The 18298-nt window shown below is 44.6% G+C and overlaps 1 protein-coding gene across 1 annotated transcript in view; it reads right to left on the bottom strand.

Moving 5' to 3' along the window:
* LOC109924279 (collagen alpha-2(IV) chain-like) overlaps positions 1-18298 on the bottom strand; it is a 55861-nt gene that overhangs the window by 22333 nt on the left and 15230 nt on the right. The window contains exons 10-16 of the mRNA XM_048598417.1: positions 14378-14548; positions 13475-13618; positions 12382-12507; positions 4847-5028; positions 3018-3081; positions 646-720; positions 451-558 (exon numbers count right to left, since the gene is read on the bottom strand). Of these exons, the coding sequence (XP_048454374.1) occupies positions 451-558; positions 646-720; positions 3018-3081; positions 4847-5028; positions 12382-12507; positions 13475-13618; positions 14378-14548 (870 nt within the window). The remainder of the gene's footprint in view (positions 1-450; positions 559-645; positions 721-3017; positions 3082-4846; positions 5029-12381; positions 12508-13474; positions 13619-14377; positions 14549-18298) is intronic.

Raw genomic sequence — 18298 nt, 5'->3', positions numbered from 1 at the left:
TTTGCACATTCTCCCCGTGTCTGCATGGGTTTCCTCCCACAGTCCAAAGGTGTGAAGGTAAGGTGGATTAGCCATGGGAAATGCAGGGATAGGGTAGGGCGTGGGTCTGGGTGGGATGCTCTTCAGAGGGTTGGTGTGGACTTGATGAGCTGAATGGCCTGCTTCCACACTATAGAGATTCTGCCTCTTGGTAATGCTGACTGACATTGGGAGGGCTGAAATTGACACTGAGAATGTTCAACACTTGCACTAAATGGGGACACAAACCCTGGAGTTATTGTCAGGTAAAAGATTGTTTTTAATGGATGGGTGAATTAAAATTAACCAAACAGCATCTTTGATTCTTAGGTGATTATATAGAAATCATGAACACTCAGGTGAGTAAACAGAATAATATTGTCTCCTGGTCCTTGGTACTCAGGCCATGAGGATTCAGAGCAGGATACTCACCTTGTTTACCTGTGAGCCCCTGATCACCTGGAGATCCTTTCATCCCCTCAATGCCTGGTTCTCCTGGAGGTCCACGTGTGCCTGGTAGACCAGGGGGACCCGATGCTCCTGAAATGTAATGCACAGGGTTAACGTAGGACCCAGAATAAACATGGACACTATCTGATTGAGTTAAGACAATGGCAAAACACTGACCTTTCAATCCCAGATCTCCATATTTGCCCTTGTAACCGGGACGTCCTGGAATGTTCATTGTATCTCCTAGTTCACCTGTGGCAAGGCATGTAACAATAGTGCTGTGTCAAAGAGTGAAACACTTGCACACTTTACACTGAAACAAGAGTAATTACACCCGTTTAACATACCCATTTAGTTTGTAATTCATCGTCAACTTCCCACAATTAACAACCCACTTTTCAGTTCCGAGAAAGGGTCACCAGACCCGAAACGTTAGCTCTGTTTTTACCTTCACAGATGCTGCCAGACCTGCTGGGTTACTCCAGTATTCTCTGTGTTTGTTAAAAATCTATCATTCTCAGTTTAGACATTTTCAACTGATCACCAATTTCAAAGGCTTTTTGGTTGAGGGTTCTGGTGGAGGTCGTAGAATCCCTATAGTGTGGAAGCAGGCCATTCGGCCCATCAAGTCCACACCAACCCTCCAAAGAGCACCCCACGCAGACTCACTCCCTACCCTATTCCTGTAATCCTACATTTCCCATGGCTAATCCACCTAACCAACACATCCCTGAACTCTAGGGGCAATTTAGCATGGCCAATCCACCCTAACCTGCATATCTTTGGATTGTGGAAGGAAACCAGAGCACCCAGAGGAAATCCACGGGGAGAACATGCAAATTCCACATGGACTGCTGCCTGAAGCTGGAATTGACCCCCAGACCTTGGTGCTGTGAGGCAGCAGTGTTAACCACTGAGCCACTGTGCTACCCTCATTTTAGTGACCTGAAATTATGGGATTGATTTTCCTCTCCTTGGAGTTGGAGAGGGAAGTGGAGAGAACAGCAAATAATTGGGCTATTTTGCCCAGCAGAGATACGAGTACCCTTTCCACCTCAGCAAATAAATTCTGGGAGAAAGGTCCTTTTTGATCTGGTGCCTATGAAAACTCTGAAGAGATCAATTAGAGCTGCTTAAGGGCCTGAACTCACCACTAGCGAGTACCTGCTGTCCCGGTAAATCAGAAAATTAGCTGTTTTCCCATCAGGAAAACCAGGGGCTATCTGGTTGCAGGATAGCAGGGTGCCCTCCATTTGCCAGGTACTTTGCATCAGTCTTAAGAGAGAGGATACTAGTCACATGCCAGAAACAATGATAGATCAGGAAATGAAAGGGAAGAAGGAACCATGGAAAATCACAATCGCCAGACAAGTGGGAAAGTCTAGAACTCAGTGACACTGTTTGAAAATCAGGGATTGCCCATATTTAAAAGAGAGGTTAAGTGAATTTCTTTTCTGTCTGAGGGTCGTGGGTCTTTGCAACTATCTCCCTGTAAAGGTAGAAGAAGCAGGGTCCTTGAATATTTATAAGACAGAGGCGTATAAATTCTTGTTGAACAAGGGGCTGAATGATTATCAGATTGTGTGGAAATACAGATCTGAGGTTACAGTCAGATCGACCACGATCATATTAACTGACAGAGAAGGCCTGAGGGACCAAATGAGCTGCTCCCGGTCCTATTTTGTATGTTTGTATGCCCCAGTCTGGGGCCAATAATGGGCAAGGAAGGGACAATGAAGCCACCCCCCTGCCTTGTCTCCCCATCTCACTGAAAGACTGCAACCAGAGAACCAGAGATAGTAGGAACTGCAGATGCTGGAGAATCCGAGACAACAAGGTGCAGGGCTGGATGAACACAGCAGGCCAAGCAGCATCACAGGAGCAGAGAGGCTGACGTTTCGGGCCTAGACCCTTCACCAGAGAACCTGCTCCTTTAAAAAAAAACTTACCTGCACAACATCACAGCCCTTCCCAGCTGGGACTCTCACTGTGGTCTCCATGTCCCAGTGGCTGCCAGCCTCTGATTGGCCAGCAGCATCAGCAGAGACTTCAGTGACATGGCTCCTGATTGGATGAAGAGCTGAAATGGCTTGATTTGGTGAACTCAAACTTAAGATACAGGACAATTCATCCTGAAGATGAACTTAATATTCCTCTTCACAGATGCTGCATGACCTGTTGAGTATTTTCATCTATTTTCTATTTTAATTTTAGGTTTCCCCTTTCTTTGCAGAAATAAAGTAGCATTGAAAATAGGGGCAGGAGTAGGCCATTCAGCCCATCAGGTACATCATTGGTGCGAGGAAATGTCTCCAAATATCATCCCCGAACGCCCCCTTATTCTGGATTCCGTCTCTCAGAAGCAATCTGCCTGATCAACTCCTTCATCATCTGAAACAGCTCAGTGAGATCAGCCCCCGATCACCAGATTGAGATTGAGACTGTCACCAAAAAACCCAACACTGATTTGAGAACGTTGCTCACATTTCTCAGGGAGAACTGAGTCTAAATCTATCCGAGTTACTGGAATTTGTCTCACTTTCACTCACCTTTCAATCCAGGTGTGCCCGGGAGACCGAGAGCTCCAGGCAGGCCGATATTTCCCGAGACACCCTGTAATGGAATGATCGCAAATTAACAAAGGAGACTTGCAACTCAATAGAACCACTCATATTAGCACGTGTCAGAACACTTCACAATCAAGGAGTAACTTTAGAAGTGGAATTGCTGTTGTAGGATAACAGGAGGCAATTTGTGCACAGCAAGCTCCCACTAACAGCAATGCCAGACTGTCTGGATAGTAAGTTTCTGTCTGCCCTTGGTTGAAATTGACCCTGAATACAGTAAGAACTCCTGCACTTCATGGATCAGGCTGCTGGCAATGTACCACCTATTTGTGTTTATTGTTGGTAGTCTGTTCATCTCAAGGCACCTTAGACAGCAGACAGAGCTTTGTTTAAATATTTCATCCAACAGATTGTACTTCTAACAGTGCAGCGCTCCCTCACCACTGACCCTCTGACAATGCAGCATTCTCTCAGTACTGACCCTCTGACAGCGCAGCGCTCCCCTAGTGCTGACCCTCTGACAGTGCAGCGCTCCCCCAGCACTGACCCTCTGACAGTACAGCGCTCCCTCAGTACTGACCCTCTGACAGTGCAGTTCTCCCTCAGTACTGACCCTCTGACAGTGCAGCTCTCCCTCAGTACTGACCCTCTGACAATGCAGCGCTCCCTCACGACTGACCCTCTGACAATGCAGCACTCCCTCAGCACTGACCCTCTGACAGTGCAGCGCTCCCTCAGTACTGACCCTCTGACAGCACAGCACTCCCTCAGTACTGACCCTCTGACAGTGCAGGACTCCCTCAGTACTGACCCTCTGACAATGCAGCGCTCCCTCAGTACTGACCCTCTGACAATGCAGCACTCCCTCAGCACTGACCCTCTGACAATGCAGCGCTCCCTCAGTACTGACCCTCTGACAGCACAGCACTCCCTCAGTACTGACCCTCTGACAGCGCAGGACTCCCTCAGTACTGACCCTCTGACAATGCAGCGCTCCCTCAGTACTGACCCTCTGACAATGCAGCGCTCCCTCAGTACTGACCCTCTGACAGTGCAGCGCTCCCTCAGTACTGACCCTCTGACAGTGCAGCGCTCCCTCAGTACTGACCCTCTGACAGTGCAGCGCACCCTCAGTACTGACCCTCTGACAGCGCAGGACTCCCTCAGTACTGATCCTCTGACAGTGCAGCACACCCTCAATACTGACTCACTGACAGTGCAGCACTCCCTCAGTACTGACCCTCTGACAGCGCAGGACTCCCTCAGTACTGACTCAATGACAGTGCAGCACTCCCTCAGTACTGACCCTCTGACAGCGCAGCGCTCCTTCAGTACTGACCCTCTGACAGTGCAGCGCTCCCCTCAGTACTGACCCTCTGACAGCGCAGCGCTCCTTCAGTACTGACCCTCTGACAGTGCAGCACTCCCTCAGTACTGACCCTCTGACAGTGCAGCGCTCCCTCAGCACTGACCCTCTGACAGTGCAGCGCTCCCTCAGCACTGAACCTATGACAGTGCAGCGCTCCCTCAGTACTGACCCTCTGACAGTGCAGCACTCCCCCAGTGGTGACCCTCTGACAGTGCAGCACTCCCTCAGTACTGACCCTCTGACAGTGCAGCACTCCTTAAGCACTGCATTGGGAGTGTCACTCTGGATTATGATCTCAGACCTCTATAGGGCACTATGAAGCCAGAAATCTGCGTCTCTCCTGAGAATGCATGCTATTCAGCTGCTCTTGATACTGGGAACAAAATCTGTACCCTGTGTAAATAAATCCGGGTGACACACAAACAATTTATTTCAAACCCACCTTCTCACCAAACATCCCAGGGAAACCACTAATGCCTGGAGGTCCAGGAGATCCCGGCATCCCTTTGCTTCCAGGGTCTCCTGGCACACCTGGAATTCCTGGAAATCCTTTCTGTTGTCCTGGTGTTCCGGGGAGACCAGGCTGTCCTTGCTGTCCTGGATATCCTGGCATCCCCTTCGACCCTGATCCAAAAAAGCAACAGAAGCAAACTTGACTGTGCTCTCAAGTTTTCTAATTCCTTTGGTCTCTGAGCAGAAGGACACCAATAACAACTTGTGTTCATATAGAACCTTTAATTTGGAGAAACGTTCCAAGAACATGAATCAGACAAAAATTTCACACGGAGCTACGTGAGGAGATATTTGGACACGGAAGCAAAAGCTTGGTCAAGGAGTTAGGTTTTAAATTGTGCCTTAAAAGGAGATGCCAGAGTCAGGGAGATTAGGGGAGGGAATTTGAAAGCTCAGTACTTGGACTACTGATGACACAGCCACTAACGGTGGAGTAATTATAACTGCAATACACAAGATACCAGAATTTGGAGTGCAAAGATCTCAGAGGGCTGTGGAGCCAGAGAAGATTGCAGAAATTGGGAGGGATGTGACCTTTTAGAGGTTAAAAATTGATCTTCAGAATTTTAAACTTGAGCTGTTGTTAGTCAGCGGGCACGTAGCTAAAATGGTCAAGTTTCTGATGGATGCAAATTAGTAGAATAGCCGAGAGATCACTGGAATGATTATTTTTAAAGGTGCATGTCTAAACTTCATCTTCCTGAGTGCTAGGTTCATTTTGAAGAATGCAGTATTGAACATATTGTTCAATGATTCCAACTGATGCCTTACGGAGTAAACCAGTGGCCTATATCTATTCCTGAATCCTGTGTTTGTAATGTGAGGAGTAGGGATGTGTGAGGCGAGCTATGCTGTCCACAATGATAAATCATCAGGCACAGGAAATGAAGTGGGCCATTCAGCCCATCGAGTCTGTTCGACCATTCAATGAGATCATGGCTAATCTGATAATTCTCAACTCCACTTTCTGGCCTTTTTGCCATAACTCCTTATTCCCTTACTGATTTAAAATCAATCTAGGCATTAAAACTACTTAACAACCCAGCCTTGACAGCCCTCTGTGGTAAAGAATCCACAGACTGACCACCCTATGAAAGAAAAAAAAATCCTCGCCTCTATTCTAATTGGGCAACTCCTTACTCTGGGAGATTATGCCCTCTGGTCCTAGATTCTCCAACAGGTGGAAACAACATTTCTGTGTCTACCCTGTCAAGTCCCCTAAGAATCCTATCTGTTTCAATAAGGTCTCCTCTCATTCTTCTAAACTTCACAAAATACAGGCCCAACTTAGCCTACCTCTCCTCTGAGACAGTCTCTCCATACCTAGTATCAGCCTGCTGAACCTTCTCTGGGCTGCTTCCAGTGCCAATATATCTTTCCTTAGATATATGGAACAAAACTGTTCACAATATTCCAAGTGTGGTCTTGTATCGTTTGTAGTTTGAGCCTTATATAGTTTTAGCAAGGCCTCCCTGTTGTTATCCTCCATTCCCTTTGAAATAAATCCCAACGGACCATTTGCCTTCCCTGTGACCTGCTGAACTTGGATACTAGGTTCTGGTGATTCAGGCTACAAGGAATGAACTTCCAAAGGAAGTGGTGGATGTGGGTACAATTACAACGTTTAAAAGACATTTGTATAGGTACTTGAATAGGAAAGGATTGGAGGGATATGGATCAAATGCGGGCAGGTGGGACCAGTTTGGTTTGGGATTATGGTCAGCATGGACTAGTTGGACCGAGGGGTCTGTTTCAGTGCTGTAGGACTCTATGACTCTGAATTCCACAGCTCTGGAGAAAGCATGTTGACCATGAATGAGTTATTGAGGCCGAACACAAAACGTCCAGGGAGCAATCTGAGGTCGTACATACACAACATTTTTCATGTTGTTTTGGTGCAAGCCAACTCTTCAGCAAATAAATCATGTTCATTAAAACATAACGTGACTGGCACAGACATGAACTCACACAGTCCCTTACAGCATTGCATGCACCGATAATCACTTTAAATGTTTATCTGTATTGGGTTTCCTACTCCCAGTTATATTTAAAAAGAAAACATGGTTTTAACCCTAACCCTAAATGCTAGCAGCCAATTCCCACAGACCAGGCCTCACCTGGCCACTGCCCTCAAGTTGTGAGACAGTGAGGGAATGTCCCTATGCTTCTGGACGCAGTGGAGAACACTCAAACTGTGTGGACCCCAGCCTGGCTGAGCTTTCATCAGAGTTCCCAGTGTTGCTCAATGAGCAATTGAGAAACCCTACCCTTTAAGGTAGGCTTTGTTAACTGTCCAGGATAGGATTGGGGTCCCCAAGGAATCGAAGATTAATATCCAAGAAACTGCTCTGAGGAAAAACCCAGGGGAGAAATCATTGAGGTATTTAAACAATACCACGACTTTTTTCTAAAGTTCTGGACGTGGGTAATGCGGAAGCTGGATTGAAGTTGGGAATGTTTCAATTAGCAACAAAGGGCTGGATTTTACAGAGGTTGCCGGGACCCTGACAGGGGATAAAAAGTACGTCTGGAGTCTGGGCTAAGGAACCTGCCTGGCAATATAACCACAGGAAGCCTTCCAATTGGCTCCCCAATGAAGAATGGTGGGCAGGCTGTTTGTGCTATTGGTCCAATCACAGGCCAGCAGCTCAGAAGCCTCAACAGTACCACTGGGAGTGATGGTATCAGGAGAGGTGGGTATTGTGAGGGGTGGGCACTACTGAGGAACGTAGGAGACATTGAGTGTACAGGAGGTAGGTGAAGGAACAATTTTAAAAATTCATGGCGTGATTGCCTTGGTGGAACGCCCCTCAGGGGAGCCCAGTGGGGCTGCAAGGATTGCCCTTAATGCCCAGTGACCCTTCTTTGACCACAGTTGCTCCCCACCCCTCCCTAGGCTGTTGCTGGTGGTGTCCCTGTGCAGAGTAAAGTCTCCCCACAGTTGGCAAAAAGCAGTAAACTGTAAAACAGGTTGTAAGTGAGTTGAGCAGGTTGATTTTGGATTAAATTTAATGCAGAGAAATCTAAGATGACAGATTTTGGATGACAAAAACAAGAATTCCAGTGTTATTATCTCCAGAGAAAGCAAAACCTTTAAAAGAAATCCAAATTTCCAGTTGATAACTGAAAGATTTCACAACAAGACTTCATGTTTTAAGATTTTTATGCCAGTAACCCGGCTAAAAGCAATGACTAAACATAGTTTATGCTTTCAGAAATTTCCTTCTTTTTATTCACTCATGGGACTTGGATATCACTGGCTGGGTCAGCATTATTGCCCTCCCTAATTGCCCTTGAGAAAGTTGTGTTGAGTTGCCTTCTTGAACCACTGCAGTCCTCCTGTTGTGGGTTGACCCTCAATGCCATTAGGGAGCGAATTCCAGGATTTTGACTCAGCGACATTGAGGGAATGGCGATATATTTCCCAGTCAGGATAATGAGTGGCTTGGAGGGGAACTTACAGGTGGTGGTGTTTCCATGTATCTGCTGCCCTTGGCCTTCTTGATGTAAGTGGCCGTGGCTTTGGAAGGTGCTGTATTAGGATCTTTGGTGAATTTCTGCAGTGCATCTTGTAGATAGGACACACTGCTGCTACTGAGCGTCGGTGGTGGAGGGAGTGAATGCTTGTGGATACAGTGCCAATCAAGTGGGCTGCTTTGTTTTTGATGGCGTCAAGATTCTTGAGTGTTGTTGGGGCTGCACCCATCCAGGCAAATGGGGAGTATTCCATCACATTCCTGACTTGTGCCTTGTAGATGGTGGTCAGGCTCTGGGCAGACAGGAGGTGAGTTACTTGCTGTAGTATTCCTTGCCTCTGACCAGCTCTTATAGCCACTGCGTTTATGTGGTGTGTCCAGTTGAGTTTCTGATCAATGGGTAACCCCCTAGGATGTTGATAATGGGGGAATTCAGTGATGGTAGCACTACTTAATGTCAACGGGCAGTGGTTAGATTGTCTCTTATTGGAGATGGTCAATGCCTGTTATTTTGTGGCATGAATATTAGTTGCCACTTGTCAGCCCAAGCATGGATATTGGCCAGACCCTGTTGCTTTTGAACATAGACTGCTTCAGAATCTGAGGAGTTGAAAATGTTGCTGAACATTGTACAATCATTGGTGAATATCTCCACTTTTGACGTTATGTTGGATGGAAAGTCATTGATGAAGCAACAGAAAGTTATTGGACCTAGGACACTAACCTGAGGGACTCCTGCAGTGAGATCCTGGAGCTGAGATGACTGACCTCCAACAACCACAGCCATCTTCCTATGTGTCAGGTATGACTCTAACCATGGAGAGTTTGCTCCTTGATGCTCATTTATTTCAGTTTTTCTCATGCCCCTTGATGCCACACTCAGTCAAATGCAGCCTTGATGTCAAGGGCTGTTATTCTCAATCTCACTTCTGGAATTCAGCTCTTTTGTCCATGTTTGAATCAAGGCTGTAATGAGGTCAGGAGCTGAGTGGCTCTGGTGGAACCCAAAATGGGCGTCACTGAGCAGGTTATTGCTGTGCAGTTGCTGCTTGATAGCGCTGTTGATGACACCTTCCATCACTTTACAGATGTTTGAGCGTAGACTGAAGGGGCAGTAATTGGCTGGGTTGGATTTGTCCTGCTTTTTATGTACAGGACATACTTGGGCAATTTTCCACATTGTCAGGTAGATGCCTGTGTTGTAACTATACTGGAACAGCTTGGCTAGGGGCGTGGCAAGTCCTGGAGCACAAGTCTTCAGTACTAGACTTTGCAGTATCCAATACCTTCAATTGTTTCTTGATATCACATGGACTGAATCAAATTGGCTGAAGACTAATAACAGTCAGATATAGATAATTAACTCAGCACTTCTGGCTGACGATTGCTGCAAATGTTTCAGCCTTATCTTTTGCACTGATGTGTTGGGCTCTTTCGTTATTGAGGATTGTGCATCCCCTCCTCCAGTGTAACGTCATGGGTCATACAGCACAGAAACAGATCCTTTGGTCCAACCAGTCCACGCTGACCAAGTTTCCCAAACTAAACTGGTCCCACCCGCCTGCACTTGGCACATATCCTTCCAAACATTTCTTATTCATGTACTTATCCAAATGTCTTTTAAATGTTGTAACTGTGCCCGCATTCACCACTTCCTCTGGATGTTCTTTCCACATATGAACCACTCTCTGAGTAAAAAAGTTGCACCTCATGTCTTTTCTAAATCTTGCCCCCCTCACCTTAAAAATATGCTCCCTAGTATTGAAATCCATAACCCAAGAGAAAAGACCTTTGCCATTCACCTTATCTATACCCCACGTGATTTAATAAACCTCTATATGGTCACCCCTCAACATTCTATGCTCCAGTGCAAAAAGTCCAAGCCTATCCAGCTTCTCCCAATGACCTAGTTGTTTAAAAAGCAGCAAATTGTTTAATTGTCCACGAACATTCATGACAGCAGAGCCTAGATGTGATCCACTATACTTGCTGCTTATGCTGTTGCCATGGAAGTAGTCCTGTTTGGTATCCTCACCAGACACCTCATTGATAGATATGTCTGGTGCTGCTCCTGGCATGTCCTCCTGTACTCTTCATTGAACTAGAGTCGATCCCCTGACTTGATGGTAATGGTTGAGTGGGGGATATGCTGGGCCTGATGTTGCAGATTGGTCTGGAGTCCAGTTCTGCTGCTGTTGATGGCCTACAGCACCTCATAGAAGTCCAGACTTTGAGTTCCCCTTTTACTTTTAATAGAACTGAGAAAGAAAAACCACTTCAAGGATATCGTTTATCTTGTCCCATAAGTAGTCATTCAGTTCTCCTGGAACAAATCCAATTTGATCTTTAGCTCCTGAGGGTTTAATTCTGTTGCTTTCATTCCCAATATAGTAACATTTTACTCTAGAATTGTTTTTCACACTAAGAGCTTTTGCTGTAAATTATCTTGTGTGTAAGCTAGATGAATCTTGTTTCATATGCTCACAAGGTTGGTCTTATTAAGCCAAGCACAAACCCCCACCCACATTTCAGTGCGATAGACCATTGAGACTTTTAACCTCCAACTGTGACCACTCTCTCAGATCCTGTCCCATTACCTGGGTCTGAGATTTTAGGAGACATTTTAGAAACATTTCCCACTTCAGAGCCCAACTCCATGGTGTTGTGAATCACGTGGGGCCTTTGTCCACCTATAAAATCGGATTGTCTATCCAACTGTTTTTTTTATCTTGGTAGTAACCCAATATATACAACACCTTCCTGGGATTTTGGGGACCAGCAGTCAAGCCACTGTAAATATGGATGCTGCTACTGTTGATGCCAAATGTGAACACCTACACTTCCTTTTCAGCAAACAATCCAGGCCTTCCTTTAATCTTTACTCAGCCACATTAGCCAGCCTTGCTGTTAGGCAATAGATCGTAATTTTCTGAAGGGTCCAGACCCGAAACGTCAGCTTTCCTGCTCCTCTGATGCTGCTTGGCCTGCTGTGTTCCTCCAGCTCTACACCTTGTTATCTCAGATTCTCCAGCATCGGCAGTTCCTACTATCTCCGAGATCATATGATTGCCTTTCTCTTACTCTAAGTTAAAGACACAGTCCCAAACACAACCATTTCATTCACACTGTATCTTTCATACCAGTCAATTTGGATATAATCAGTGTTGCCAATCTGAGAGTATAAAGAATTACACTTCTCTGAAGTCCAAAAAAGAGCTCAGAATCAAAGACTGATGCAGGCCATTTAGCCCATTGTGCCTGTGCTGTGTCTTTGAAAGAGCTATTCAAATTATGCCACACCCCCGCTCCATTTACACTTCCTGCTGCCTCAGGAAGGCAGCCAACAGAATCAAAGACCCCTCCCATCCCATTTATAATCTCTTCCAACCTTTTCCATTGGGCAGAAGATACAAAAGCTCTTACCACACTTACCAACAGATTCAAGATCAGCTTCTTCCCCGCTGTTATCAGACTTCTGAATGGACCTCTCAAATTTTAAATTTAATGTTGATCTCATTGTTTGTGTACCTTCTCTGCAGGTGTAACATTGTATTCGTCATTCCGTTCTATTACCCTAATGCACTTTGTATGGTATGATCCGCCTGTACAGCACGCAAAGCTAAACTTTTCACTGTACCTAGGTACATGTAACAATAATAAATCAAATCAAACTTTCCCCATTGTCCTGCAATTATTTGCTTTGTAACTTCCTTGCGAAAGTGACTGAAGCTACTTTCACTGCCCCTTCACACAGTACATTCCCAGGCCCAACAAGTCACTGAGTACAAAAAAAATTCTCATGTCCACCCAAGATGTTTGACAAGATTCGATCAAACAGCAACACAGACTGGGGAAAGTGTTCTAAACAATGAGGAAAGATATATGATTATACCTCGTTTCAGAGGCAATATGCAACTGGCAAAAAATCAAAGAACAAACTCAAATATTCATTTTTTTGTTTCAGTTTTTATATTATAGCAGTACTTACCTCTGGGACCAACAAATCCAGGTTCCCCAGGTAAACCATCATCACCCTTCTCCCCCTTCACTCTCACCATCATGGCAGGTTCGATAGGTGGAGGTGGTCCTGGAGGCCCAGTCTCTCCACGGTCACCTGTGGTCAAAAATAAGACAGCGTCACTCTGTAACAACCTGTCATTGGCACAAAGCCTTTGCTTCTGATGAGGCATGTCCATGATTGGTATGTGCCCAATGTATGTAGCTGAAGATTGGATCAGTTTGATTCCTTTAATATCTGACAGGATGCAGCTGTGCTTCTACTATATACACAATTAGTTTCTTGTAGAACATAATTCTAAATTTTTTATCCTCCCCTCTGTCACCCTTTTACACCTGCTTTCCCACAAACTCCCCTAGCATCCTTCTAAAACCCTAGTCTGGGTCCACTGGGCACTCTAGCCTTCCATTACCCAAAGAACAATATTTTGTTTTGAGGTCTGTGGTGGGGAAAGGTTGAGAAAATCAGACTGGCATCTAACAAAACCTGAACAAAACTGATGCATCAAATGCTTTCTGCTTGGCTAAGGATGGCTATGCTGATAGATTTGTGCATATAGACAGTAAGCTGAACATTCCTGACTGCATTCCCTGGAACAGAGTATTGGGATTCTGGGAGTATGAATTGGAGATAAGGAATTTCACTGAATGGAAATAGGAAGTCCTAGGAATCTGTCGGATTTCCTGGTGAGTTGTGCACTGAATGTATGACGATGGAATTACCTCAACGAACCACAGATAAAGAGGATTCAAGAAGACAAGAAGCTTAGTTGCGCTTTTTAGTCATGTTTCAGACAGAACTTTGCAACATTTTGTTTTGAAAGTGAGTTTCTTATCAGTTTGAGATCTGAGCTGCGTAATGAAACCTCTGATACTGCAGCTCTCCCAGTGCTGGACATCAATCTATAATCACGATAGGTACATACCATACATAAAGGTACAATCGGGGCTCAGCTTCTTTAATAGTACTCGGGATGAGATTGTTCCCTTGTCGTAAAGGTGTTTTTCAAAAGCCTCACAAACACGAACTCGGAGGAAGGATGCTGTTGTAGACTGACTCTTACCTTTAATACCCTTCACTCCACTCAGACCATTGCTCCCTGTAATTCCAGGGAATCCCGCATCCCCCTTCAAGCCTGTGAGGCCGGGTCGACCTTTAACTCCCTTAACACCGGGGAATCCCGCCATTCCTGGTGAACCTTTCAGACCTAAAGGAAGATAAAATGGTGGATGTGGGTACAGTTACAACATTTAAAAGACATTTGGATAAGTACGTGAATAAGAAATGTTTGGAGGGATATGGGCCAAGCGCAGGCAGGTGGGACCAGTTTAGTTTCAGATTATGGTTCGCATGGACTGGTTGGACCAAAGGGTCTGTTTCCGTGCTGTATGACTCTATGGATGAATGAACGCAATGCCATTATGTCAGTTGCAGAGCTCAGAACCAGCTGACAGCAGACTAGCCATCATCCACATTGTTATTACAAGGGGACAGATACAGAGCTAAACAATATTGTGAGTTCACGAATCAGCCTGTATTATTATAGCCTAATCTAGGTCACGGAATGGTGTACAGTGCAATACTTCAAGTGGGTCAGAGATCCTTGGGTATAGAGTTATACCTCAGTGTGGGTACAGTGTTATACCCCAGTGTGGTTCACAGAATGGACATATAGTCACAGAATGAGGATATAATTTCTATACCTAGTATGAGGGTATGTTGTTTACCCCAGTAAAGGTAACAAGGGAAAATAGGGTAACAGACCTGTCCTCAACCTAGGCTGGAGTTCTCCAGTTAATCTCCATTGAAAAAAGAACATTCAGTTCATTTGTTTACACAGCAAGCACACAAGACATTATTTCTTGGACGTTTACACTCTTTGATTCAGAGGGATTGGTTTATCAGAAAGTTGCTATTAGTATTTAATCAGTAGAACTGGCTGAAATGATTTCTACTTATATGTTACCTTTCAGGCCATCAAGACCTGGCAAACCATCCAGTCCGAAACGACCAGGGGGTCCGGGGAATCCTGCATCCCCCAGGGATCCCTGTATACCAGGAATTCCAGGCAATCCTTTCATTCCAGCTGGGCCTGGGGTCCCTTGGTCACCATGATCCCCTTTGCGACCTGGAGAACCTGAAATGTAACAAATTGTCATTAGCCAGAGGATGAGGAGGAAGAAGAGAAGGGGAAGAGAGAGAGAAGTTGGCAGTGGAGGAGATAGAAGAGGAGACAGAGAGTGGAGGGACAGGAAGAGGCTGGACAGGAATTGGAATGAGAAGACAGAGGAGGGAGAGAAGGTGAGATGACAGGAGGTGGAAGGACAGGAGGAGCAGGGTGACGGGTGGCAGAGGAAGGGGCAAATGGAGAACAGTTTGAAGTGGTGGATAAAAAAGAGGAGGTGGACACACTAAAACTGTTATGTTCAAAAGATGAGACAATGGGCCTCTCAATATTAACACTGTGATGGTTAAATGTTGTTTAAAGCACACAGACCAATTAGAGGAATAAAGCTTTCCATTTTCACTGGCATCATCTGCCCACAGTTTGAAGCTTCCAATTGACCAAATTCCCACAACATATGAATATACAAATTAACCACAGAATAGATGAGTTGGCCATTTGAGCTTACTCTGCCATTCAATAAGATCATGGTTGATCTAATTAGTCCACATTCTGATAATGTTTCACCTTCTTACTCATCAAGAATCTATCTGCATCTGCCTTAAAATTATAAGTGATTCCTTATGTTTACACAGTGAGCCCTAGTTCCAGAGTTTTCCACAAGAGGAAACATTCTTTTTGCATTCAACCTGTCAAGATCCCTCAGGATCTTACATGTTTCAATTAAATCACTTCTTATTTTTCTAAGATCCAATACAGGCCTAGCCTGTTCAACCTTTTCTCACAAAACAATCCACCCATTCCAGATATTAGGCTGGTAAACCTTCTCTGAACTGCTTTCCATGCATTTATATTCTTCCTTAAATAAAGAGACCAATACTGTATATAGTATCCAGATGTGGTCTTATCAATGTCATATATAACTGAAGCACAAACTCCATACTTTTGTATTCAATCTCCCCTTCACAAGAAACAATAACATTCAATTAGTTTTCCTAATTACCTGTATACTCAATTCATGCACCAGGACATACAAATCTTTCTCATTTGGATAATATGTTTTTTTTAAGCTTTCTGCCAAAATTCACATATCTCGCTTTCCCATATGATACACTATTCCCAGACCTTGGGCCATTCACTTAAGCTGTCCATACCTCTATAGCACTTTGAGAGTCCTGCTCATAATTTGCTTTGGTAAAATCATAGAACCTCTATAATGTGGAAGGAAACCATTCGGCCCATCGAGTCTGCACTGACCCTCTGAAGAGCATCCAACCCAGACCCACACCCCTATCCTTTCCCTGTAACCCTGCATTTACCATGGCTAATCCATCTAGCCTACATATCCCTGAACACCATGGACAATTTCAGCATGGCCAAAACACCTAACCTGCATGTCTTTGGACTGTTGTGTCTTTTTGCTGTTAGCAAATTTAACAACCATACATTCACTCTCTTCATCTAAGTCATTTATATAAATCATAAAAAAAGTTGAGGCTCCATTACTGACCGCTGTGGACCAACCAAAAAATGGCCCATTTATGCCTATTCTGTATTTTGTCTCAGCCAGGCAATCTTCAATCCATGCCAAAATGTTAACCCCTACACCATGAGCTTTCATTTTCCACAATGTGGTGCATTATCAAATGCCTTCTGGAAATCTAAATACATTATATCCACCAGTTCCCCCTCTTCTACAGCACATTTTAGTTCCTAAAAGATCAGCAATAAGTTGATTAAGTATGATTTCCCTTTTACAAAACCATAATGGCATTACCTGATTGCCATGAACTTTTCTGAGTGCTCTGCTATAACATCTTTAATAACAGCTGGTAGCATCTTCCATATGACAAATATTAAGGTCTTTGATCTGTAACTTCCTACATTCTATCCCCCTCCTTTTTTGAATAAAGGAATTATGTTCTTAATTGTCCAATCTTTTGGAATCTTCCTGAATCTAGGAAATTTTTGAACATTAAAGCCAATGCCTTAATTGTCTAATGTGCCAGTTCTTTTAAGATCATGGTTACGTTTAGGATTAATATTTTGAAGAATTGGGTTTAGGAATTTAAATCCCAGCACAGCAGCTGGAGAACTTAAATTCAGTTCATTATATAAATCAGGAAATCAAAGTTATAACCACAATTGTGACCATGAAGCTGTCAGATTATCATATAAAACCACCTGGTTTAATAATATGCTTCTCAAAGGCAATTGGGAATGGGCAATAATGCTGGTCTTGTCAGGGATTCTCAGAATCTGTGCATGAATTGCAGTGGAATACCAATTTGCTATGGCATCAGTGATGGTGAACGGAAGGAGTAGATGGGACAGGGAATGATTTGCCAGCAGATTGTTCCTCATGATGAAGGCTGTATGCTCTATCTGCCTTTCTCTGGGTTTAATTCCAGTGATGTGATAGATAAGGGAGATGAGCACCACATTGCTAAACTTCAACCTGCCCAATATCCCCAGCCTGAAAGCGTGACCTGGTGCTAAAAGCCTGGAACTGCAGAAACTCCCTTCAGATTAACAACTTGATCAACTGAGCTTCAGCTCATCGTGGAGCAGTCGTGTTTTAAGGCAAGACACAATACGATAGACCGAAGAAAAAAATAACTTGCTTTTTGATAGTGCTAGCTCAGAATGGCCTGAAATGTGTCAGTCAATGAAACACTTTTTGAAGTGTAATCAATTAAATTCATCATGAAAACCACCTTTCCTTCCATTTATTCCAGTTACACTTCCCATTGCCTTGGCAAAGCAGCCAACATAATTAAAGACCCCTCCCACCCCAGTTACATCCTCTTCCATCAGGCACATCCTACAAAAGTTTGAAAACATATACCATGAGATTCAAGAACAGCTTGTTCCCTGTTGCTATCAGATTTATGAACAGACATCTCATACATTAGAGTTGATCTTTCTCTGCATTGTCTCTGTAGCAGTAACACTATTCTGCTTTCTGTTCTATTACCCTGATGTACTTAGGTAAGGAGTGATTTGTTTGGTTAGCACATAATACAATATTTTTCACTGTATCTCGTTACATGTGACAATAATAAATCAAATCAAATCAATAATAATTTGCACTCACAAACTCCCAAGAATGACTAGGTGATCTGTTTGGATGATATTGTTTGAGGAATAAACATTTGCCAATACACTGGGGAGACCAGCCCCGCTCTTCTTCAAATTAAAGAGCAGGGTTTCTTTAATCTCCACTTGAGAAGGCAGATGAGATTCCAAGTTAACAAAGTATGTGAAATATGGCACCTCTGACAGTGTGAAATTCTGTCAGTACTCACACTCTCACAGAGCAGTATTCCCTGGATACAGATGTTCTGACAATGCTCCCTCACTACTGTCCCTCTGACAGTTCAGAACTCCCTGACTACTGTCCCTCTGATAGTGCAGCACTTCCTCACTGCTGAACCTCTGACAGTGCAGCGCTCCCTCAGTACTGACCCTCTGACAGTGCAACGCTCCCTCAGTACTGACCCTCTGACAGTGCAGCGCTCCCTCAGTACTGACCCTCTGACAGTGCGGCATTCCCTCAGTACTGACCCTCTGACAATGCAGCACTCCCTCAGTACTGACCCTCTGACAGTGCAGTGCTCCCTCAGTACTGACCCTCTGACAATGCAGCGATCCCTCAGTACTGACCCTCTGACAGTGCAGCGCTCCCTCAGTACTGACCCTCTGACAGTGCAGTGCTCCCTCAGTACTGACCCTCTGACAGTGCAGCGCTCCCTCAGTACT

This window comes from Rhincodon typus, chromosome 6 (assembly GCF_021869965.1).
Source record: "Rhincodon typus isolate 14 chromosome 6, sRhiTyp1.1, whole genome shotgun sequence".
NCBI lineage: Eukaryota > Metazoa > Chordata > Chondrichthyes > Orectolobiformes > Rhincodontidae > Rhincodon > Rhincodon typus.
This window is presented reverse-complemented; position numbering and strand designations above follow the sequence as displayed.